This window comes from Daphnia pulex, chromosome 6, assembly GCF_021134715.1.
Source record: "Daphnia pulex isolate KAP4 chromosome 6, ASM2113471v1".
Lineage (NCBI taxonomy): Eukaryota > Metazoa > Arthropoda > Branchiopoda > Diplostraca > Daphniidae > Daphnia > Daphnia pulex.
In genome coordinates this window covers 3,424,694-3,432,895 of record NC_060022.1, presented here as the reverse complement: position 1 = coordinate 3,432,895, position 8,202 = coordinate 3,424,694, and the positions used below count along the sequence as shown (strand labels likewise).

At 40.4% G+C, this 8,202-nt stretch overlaps 3 protein-coding genes across 5 annotated transcripts; 1 reads left to right on the top strand and 2 right to left on the bottom strand.

Annotated features, from left to right (window-relative positions):
- Positions 1-163: 163 nt before the first annotated feature.
- On the bottom strand, positions 164-2,505 carry LOC124195741 (U4/U6 small nuclear ribonucleoprotein Prp31-like). The gene is made up of 8 exons (XM_046590301.1): positions 2,372-2,505; positions 2,029-2,298; positions 1,686-1,969; positions 1,438-1,607; positions 1,216-1,373; positions 849-1,139; positions 561-785; positions 164-494 (listed from the first exon to the last, which is right to left on the bottom strand). The coding sequence occupies exons 2-8, from the start codon at positions 2,275-2,277 to the stop codon at positions 348-350; spliced, it is 1,524 nt and encodes a 507-aa protein (XP_046446257.1). The 5' UTR covers positions 2,278-2,298; positions 2,372-2,505; the 3' UTR covers positions 164-347.
- Positions 2,506-7,819, top strand: LOC124195742 (activating signal cointegrator 1 complex subunit 1-like). Of its 3 annotated transcripts, XR_006875384.1 has the most exons (10): positions 2,738-2,915; positions 2,973-3,078; positions 3,152-3,261; positions 3,322-3,500; positions 3,562-3,689; positions 3,755-4,040; positions 4,151-4,304; positions 4,488-4,704; positions 4,806-4,931; positions 6,539-7,819. XR_006875384.1 is itself a non-coding variant. In XM_046590302.1 (8 exons), the coding sequence occupies exons 2-8, from the start codon at positions 2,780-2,782 to the stop codon at positions 4,277-4,279; spliced, it is 1,074 nt and encodes a 357-aa protein (XP_046446258.1). In that variant the 5' UTR covers positions 2,506-2,547; positions 2,766-2,779; the 3' UTR covers positions 4,280-4,434. The 3 variants fall into 3 exon arrangements, 2 of the variants coding, with proteins under 2 accessions (XP_046446258.1, XP_046446259.1); XM_046590302.1 differs by lacking the exons at positions 4,488-4,704; positions 4,806-4,931; positions 6,539-7,819 and adding an exon at positions 2,506-2,547 and having other exon boundaries at positions 2,766-2,915; positions 4,151-4,434; XM_046590303.1 differs by lacking the exons at positions 4,488-4,704; positions 4,806-4,931; positions 6,539-7,819 and adding an exon at positions 2,614-2,688 and having other exon boundaries at positions 2,766-2,915; positions 4,151-4,434.
- On the bottom strand, positions 4,339-7,137 carry LOC124195740 (probable protein phosphatase 2C 8). Its single transcript, XM_046590299.1, has 6 exons — positions 6,580-7,137; positions 5,620-5,929; positions 5,209-5,457; positions 4,980-5,116; positions 4,800-4,913; positions 4,339-4,738 (listed from the first exon to the last, which is right to left on the bottom strand). Exons 1-6 carry the CDS (start codon positions 7,135-7,137, stop codon positions 4,484-4,486), a joined length of 1,623 nt encoding a protein of 540 aa, XP_046446255.1. The 3' UTR covers positions 4,339-4,483.
- Positions 7,820-8,202: the final 383 nt, after the last annotated feature.

The following is an 8,202-nucleotide window of genomic DNA, read 5'->3' as shown; positions in this document are numbered from 1 at the left end:
TATTATTATTAAACAATAATAATATTACTACTATTATGATTATGGTGATGACAATGTCACCATGTGTACAGACCTCGCGTGTGATGTCAGACCGCTGTACTACTTTATTCTTTCCTGAATGACGATGTATTTGTTTTGTTGACTTTTTCGCAATCTTCGTAAATTACTAGGAAGCATCATGGTGTATGAAATCTTTTCAAGTGCAATCAGCAAATAAAAAATCGTGTGCATGAAAAAAAAGAGAAAAAATAACGGGACATTTCAGTAGGTTGACACACACATATACTCTCCCCAATAGACAACGGAGCGGAATAAAACCTAATGCGAAAAATGAGGGTCATCGCGATTTATTCTCTTTTCATTGAACTGCCTCCAGGTAATGGCGTTGAGCTGACGTCTTTTACGTTGAAGAATGTACCTTGGTTCGAAAAGTAACGAATGTTGGCTTCGCTGACTTTCTTCTCAGCCGCTTGGGGATTCACAATTTCAAGACCCTGCGTCAAAAGAATGGTGTGAAAATCGAAACAATTGATAACTGTACATAAGATGACATAAAATACCTGGAGCGGAGTAAAGGCCACAGAGGAAGCTGTACCAGCCACTTGACGTTTGACAGTGGTTGCTCCTCCATAGGCTTGTTGACGTTGCAGATTCCTTTGGAGGGCCTTTGAAATACGAACTTTTGTCTTTTCGTCAATGGTCGGACCTCGGATGCGTCCTGGTCCGCCCTTGCCCATCATACCACGGGTGTAACCCAAATCTTCTTGGTAAGCATCTTCCTCAATCTACACAAAAATAAAATAAGTTACGCTGGCATACACCCGGTTATTAATAGGAAATCGACATACTTCTCCGAACGTCATGCGATTGGCTTGTTTTCTCATTTCGGTCTGGGCGTACTTTTCCTTCATTCGGCGAACACGCTTTCCACCACGTTTCTTTCGCGGGGCTTCTAGCGGGGCGGGCAAAGGCCTAATTGCTTTCACGGGTGGAGGCTCTTGCAGTCTATCTAATTTTCGTTCGACATCTTCACGGAAGTTGCGACCGACAGAACCATCGGCACTTTCATGGAACGCATCTACCCTGGCAGCCAGAGTACATTTTGACGAAACCAAGCGAGCCGCTTTACGTCTCAAATCCTGCAACAAAAGAATAAATAAAGAAACAAATTTAGTTCATTCATAAAAATATGCTCTGGGTTCCAGGTAAACCTACAGGAGGAGTATCTTGTACGATAGGCGATTCAAAAATAAAACCCGTGTGAGGCAGGGTCGCTGTCTGTGAAAATCCGGATAAAGTTCGCTTTTGGTTGCCAAGTAATTGAATGTTGCATGATGGCATTTTAGAAAGAGCTGTTAAACCACCGGCCACACCTGAAATTAAGAAAGTCCTTTTGGTCAAATATTTACTTGAGCTATAAAAATACGAACTGTTTACCCATTAGCTTCGCAGCAATTGGAGCCCCAACTAGGACGGACAAATTGGGTGCAATGAATGTCATGCGGCTTTCCACGTAAGAATAGATTCTGGATTTACATTTCTCTAATTCCAAAGCAGTGTCACAGGCTTCCATGACTCTGTCCATTTCCGTAGAGTCCAGGGGTTTCCTATAAAATAAAATGAATGACAATGGAAAATGTTAATGTTAATGTTACATTAAAACAAACTTTTTCACCACAAATTACCCTTGAGTTGTTGAGGCAGTTACTGAGAGAACCATAATAGTTGCTTGAGTGAGGTGTTGCTGCAAAACTGAACTGTGCTTGGCTTGGCTGATTTCATTTCCAAGCTCTTTGACTGTAGTGATGTATTCAAGTGGGTTCACTACCAATGATTCCAACTCAGAAAATCTTTTGGCATACAAATCTCTTACAAATTTGTGAATTGCAATAATGTCATTGTCAATTTCCACTGCTAGATTATTAGCTTCTACAATCAACTGATACTCAGGATCAGCTTCAACTGGTCCCTGTAAAAATAAAAAATTGTTGCACAAATTTTCAACCAAGCATCCTATTGATATCTCACCTGAATATTGTCTGATGTACGATTTTGTTCACAGTATTTTTCAATTTGTTCTAGAATGCTGACAAGCTGGGGTGAGTTTCTTAGTTTACACACATCATCGAGAGTCAGTTTGGCAACTGGTGCAACAAAGAATTCTTGTTTGATTTCAGTTTTTATTTCATCCATAGGCTCTGGGAGCTGATCCATGATGTGATCGTCATCTCCATCATCCATTTCCAAATCAGCAAGTAATTCATCGGCCAACGACATTTTGAAAAAATTGTTGGTAACCTGTAACGATAATTAAAAGAAATATTTGGTCATACTTGATCATTTTATTTCAAACAAAAGTAGTAAATCTTACCGGTTAAATTGAAAAACGGTCCTTTCAAGTCAAAGTGCGTACACAAAACGTCAAATGAAACACCGTCTGCTTAAATCAGCATTGCCATGCCTCGCTATTACAACTGTGCAACAATCGTCTGCTATTGTTATTATTTTCGAACTTTTCTTGCTTTTCTGTTCAGCTCCTGCTTGCTGGTAGACGTCTCTTTAGTTCTTAAGTTTCGGTTAATAAATGTTGGCTATTTTAACCATTATTATGTCTATAAAGATAAGAGATCAATGTTCGTTATACATTATGATTTAAAGTGTAATATTGCAAGCTAGAACTTTGTTCAAGTAATCAATTTAAGTCTGGCTCTGTGACATTCATTCATTCTTATTAAATTGTACCATTTAAATACTCTGCTTCTTAGATTTGAACTCAAACATGGATGTAATTCAACCTAAATTCATCTGGATTGATAACAGATGCTACCGTAAAAATCCACTTTCTTCATTGTATTGTGATGGGAATAATGTTCCTTTGACAGATATTGAAGAGAAAGGAAAACATCTGGGATCATGTATATAATTCAATTAAATTTTGCAATTTTTTAAAATTAGTTCAAAATTTTTAATAGTTGAAACTTCTGAGTATGATGACGAAGGGGACGCTTGTGAATTGGTAAATGTACCAATGGAGCAACTTGGAGATGGAAGATTTCGTGTGAAGATGAACATAGCAAGGTAAGACCTGTTAAATGTGTGTGATGGACTCAGTTCATATTTACTAATGATCTATTGAAAATCCTTATCCCAGTGAATATCATTCAAAAATAATTGGGAGAAACGGAGATTCTAAGCGGCAAATTGAAAGAGATACCAGGGTCCAGTTATTTATTCCTAAGAAAGGCCAATCTGGGGATGTTGGTATAACTCAAAATAATTAAGTGTTCCTATAAATTGAATTATGTAGTTTTTCTCATTTAGCTATTACTGGGATGAATCCTAAGGACGTCACATCTGCGTTTGTACGGATCAGTCTTATAGTATCGAACGCGCGAAAGCGAATGCCGTTCACACATTTTGTGTCAATACCTCTTACCACTCCTGAAATCAAAACTCGGTTTCTCCAATTCAAAAATGATGTGCTTCGATTCTCGCGAGGTGTAAGTAAAATAATTCAGAAAAAAAAAATGTTTTCTTATTTACGGTTTGAAAATATTTTAGGCCATTGAAGATGACTTGTTTCAAAATCCTGATAAACTTCATTTAACGATTGGAACCCTAGTGCTTCTCACCAACAACGACAGAATTCAAGCTGCACAATCGCTCCAAAATTGCAAAAGTCGTATAAGGTAACGAGTAGCCTAAATTGGATTATCTGGTCGTCGTTTGTGAAATCAGAAATTTTCCTTTTAAGAGATATAATTGGATCAGCTCCTATTGAAATCGAAATTCGAGGAGTAGAGTACATGAACGACGACCCGTCGAAGGTAGACGTCCTGTACGGGCGGTGCATTGAAAACTCTGGCCGTCTTCAGCAATTGGCTGATGTCGTAGTGAATTCACTGGAAGCTGATGGCTTGTTGGATCGTCAGTATGAACGCGTGAAGCTGCACGCTACACTAATGAACTCACTATTCAAAGTTAAAGATGATTCAGAAGAAAATGTGCGTTCCACATTCAATGCTAAGCCCATATTAGAGGTAATTTACATCTCTTTAACAATAACTAGTTATAAAAATAATGTTTTTATATTCATAGATTTATGTATTTATATACTTGCTCTTTGTATGTGCTTATGATTGTCTCATAGAACTGGAAAGATTACAGTTTCGGCTCTGTGACAGTCGATGACATTCATCTTTCGCAGCGATATTCAACCTCTCAATCTACGAAATATTACGTGGCTAGCTCACAAATGGCTTTGAATCAAGACTTATGATTTCCATCCAACATCAATCACTTTGGTATGTTTACAACAGCTTCTTGACCAATGAAAGCTATTTTTAGGTTGAGTTTATTGAAGGAGTTGAAATGGTGATACATAAATGTCGTGTCGTCTATCAGGTCAATATATGGAAAGTGATGAATGGTGAATTTTGAATAATGTTCATGAGTTTTATGTGGACGGGATTCTTCACTTTTTTTAGAGCTTGCTGAGGTTGATTACCAGAACAGTGATGTTATCCACCGATCCCCGCTGGTAAGCTTGCATAGCTAGACTCTTGGCGCCAAGATGCGGTTCGTGTAGTCGCTGGCGAACGTAAAAAGCGGCCTCTTCATTGCTGAAAGCGTCCCACAGACCGTCACTTGCAAGGATTAGGAAGCTAGGCTGGTGAAGTCGGAGATCGTAAAGATCAAAAGAAAGTACGTCTGGCTCCGCAATCAAGAGTTTTCGATCCTGTAAATTTGTGTTTCAACTCAAATTATTTGTCTTTTGAGTATTACTTATTTTTGCATACCTTAAGAGGGAAGTCGCCTAGAGCTCGAGAAGTTGCTAGAATTCCGGCTACTCTCCACACACCATTGAAAGATATAAACCCACCGGCCTCTTGGATGCGCTTCCGTTCCTTCAACTGTTGACCGATTTTAAGGTGAGATGATCCGCTGTGCCCTCAAATTATTTTAGAGAATTGACTCACCTGTTGAGGCTTGTGATCGAAAGACAAAGGAATGACAGTTCCTTTAGTGTCACAGAGTATGCCTCGTGAATCTCCTACGTTGGCCACCGCCAGTTGTCCCCTGGCCGTATCTAAGATTGCAACCAACGCGGTGCTACCTTTAGAATCGTAGAATGTAATGCGGCATTATTATTGCTCTACGAAGTTGCAAGGATCATATTTTTCTTTTTTAAATTGACGTTATCGGTACCTGCCACGTCATTGCGCTTCTTGGCCTCGACCAGCAGGGCCTTATCCGATTCCATAATAGCCGTCGTAAGTTCATTCGACAGGTCAAATTCTCCACTTGGAACGAGTGATGGACGTTTTGAAGTGGTCGAGAGATTGACTCGAGTGTTGTGTGCGCTGCTTTTTCGTCTTAATTCCAGGCTTCTAATAGCTTCCCTCCCACTACTTCCGCGCCTCAGCATGCTACCACCGCTAGGCGATTCCCCTTGACCTGTAAGCAATATCACCCACAATTTCTATTTATTATTTATAAGAAATCAAAACGAGTATAGCCAGTTTCAACTTTCCAGTCAATCAATTCAAATCTCAAATTACTTGTATACGTTTTTTAAAACTATTGGAATGCACGCGGGTGTAAATATTGATACAAGACCTTCTTGTTGTGACTGCTGCCTTTTCTTCATGGACGGGGTTTTAGTCATTTCGGATGTGGGGCTCGTCTCCTGTAGTTGGCTGGTCAGGCTGTTTTTGCGGACTACTTTTTCTGTCGTTCCATTTTTATCCGATGAAGCTGTCTCGGACGCATTGTCAGAGGCGTTTGGTTCCTCTATTCTAACATCCTGATGAGTGTTGGAAGTAGGGCTGCTCGGTTGCTGTTGATACAACGACGATTTAGTCTTGTAATTCCCCGATCGTTTCTCCAGCCAATTCACGATCCAACGCTGAGCAAAATCGGCTGCAAACTGTACGACAAACAAATGTTGACATTCAATTAGTTCATGAACCCTTGGTACAGCGTGCTTTTAAAAAATTATAGATGTGGGTATGTTTAAGCCATGTGAACAAATAGGTCGTCGAAGTCAGTAGATGGTCCTCATTTCTTCAAAGGGTAAATGAATGCTATTTTGGAAGGAGGACATGAAATTTTTATGACGGCATGAGCTGCTCTTGGAGGGGATGAAGACTTAAATATCTTCACCTCAAAAGAGAAAGGAACAGCCTCTCTGCAGGGACTTGACCAAAATAGCTGCTTTTTATCTTGGCAAGACGCATTATGTATGTCATGTGTGTGTATGCATGCAAGATAGCGCCTCCTGTCAATTTTGACTTTCTTTCCCCCCTCAGTAATATATTACCAGAAACGAATCCCCCACGACAAATACAGAATGTTTCACGTCAAGAAAACTAGGTTCACGTTCGAACTGGTTCAATGAGTAAACGAGCCCGCAGTGCCACTCTAATGATGAGAGCACAGCTGGCTCTTCTTAATGTTAGTCCTAGGAAATGGTGATGGATTGCCTTAGGTATATCGGCACTAATGAAAGTACAATGGATCTTTTTTTTTCTACCAGATGAATGGTGTTTAACCTCGTCAGACAAACTGCATTCTTACTTCGCCTCCGTGACCGTCATAAATAGCGAAGAGATTGAGCGGCGTGTTTCCCAGCTTTTCGACCAGAGTGAATCTATCCTCCATTTTGGGCCGTCTGCCTTGTAGCGCAAAACAAGCCGATTGCTGCGAAGTCGACCGAAGATCCCACGTAGAGCCGGGGCTTTTCATGTGTAAATTAAGTAAGTCGCCCTTGCGAACGGGTCCAAGGGTGAGGATCATCCTGGTGACATACGTTTTCACCTTTCGAACTAGCCTTCGTAAAATTCTTGACAGCAACAGAGTCCAGCCTTGAATGCGTTCGTTACGTGCAGCCGCTCCAATCAAACCAAGGGCGAAGAGACCCAATATCAAGGGTATGAAGTTGAAACTGTTGCTGCTGCCGTTCCTGTCGGCTCCATACACGGGCGGTTCGTCCACCAAATTTTGCAATTCGATTGACAAGTTTGGCAATTCAATTTGATCGATATCGGCTCGTATTCCTTTAATAGAACGGGCTGATAGTCGCATCAGGATCGAGCAGGCCTCGTAGAGCACATCCGACTCTGTAGAGTCATCCATGGCTGTGGCTCAGTAAGTTTTCATGGGCGGAGAAGTAAGCACTTTTGCACAGAAAAACAAAAATCAACAATAAACAGGGGAAAAGAGGCGGAAGCGGAAGCAAGAGACGACGAGACTACAGCCGCTGGGAACAGTTGTCTTTCCGTCTTGAAACTGAATTTGTAAAATGTGGTTGGTTGCTAACGTTTCTTCGGGACAAGTCTTTTCTCCAGACTTAACGTCGAATGCCAGAAAGAAGAGGGGTTATTTTTATCCTCGGTAGCAAGAACTTGGAAGAAGAAAGAAAGAAAAAAGATAGGAAAAAGCCGCCCACTTATCCCCGCCCGGTCTTCGGATTCTGCTCACATATCACCGCACACAACTTTCCCACTAGAATGTTGAGTTTTGAGAAATTATTTCATTTTACTTTGAAAAGACAAATTGATTCTGCTTAACAGTCATTTTAAGAAAGAAATGTTTGGAGTAATAGCAACTGTTTTCTAAAAAACAAACAACTATTGTTCAATGTTTACCTGATTATCGTCTGTTCGTCAATCGTCAAGTGGCGTCCAACAAGCGATAGCTTATCAAGCGACTCCATGTGACCCCTCGTTTGCTTCTAGCAACTAGCCACGTAAGCGTCCTCCCGTGTCCCGTCCTGTATGAACTAATGCGATAACGATTTTTCATTGAATTTTTTAAAGTAAAAATTTACCGAGACAAGTATTAAAAAAAAATCGATTATGCATTTTTTGCGTTGTATCCGGTAATTATTAGGTCGACGTTCAACATTCATCTTGATCATTGTGACGAATATCGATGATGGACTTGCATGAAGAATAACCATGCACGTCAAAAATCAATTGAAATCGAGGGTTTTCTTTTTTCAATTTCCATTATAAAAAGACTGTGCAATCTGCGAATTCACGAAAGGTAAAACGCTGTATGCGTGCCGAATACGATGCGGATATCAACCGATATCATATTAGCTAGTCCAAGTTCCAAAGGTCTTTCTATTTAATCAGGTTTTATGTGTGAAGCTCGTGGGCTACTCGATGCAATGCAATATCCGCTCTGTCCATTTGA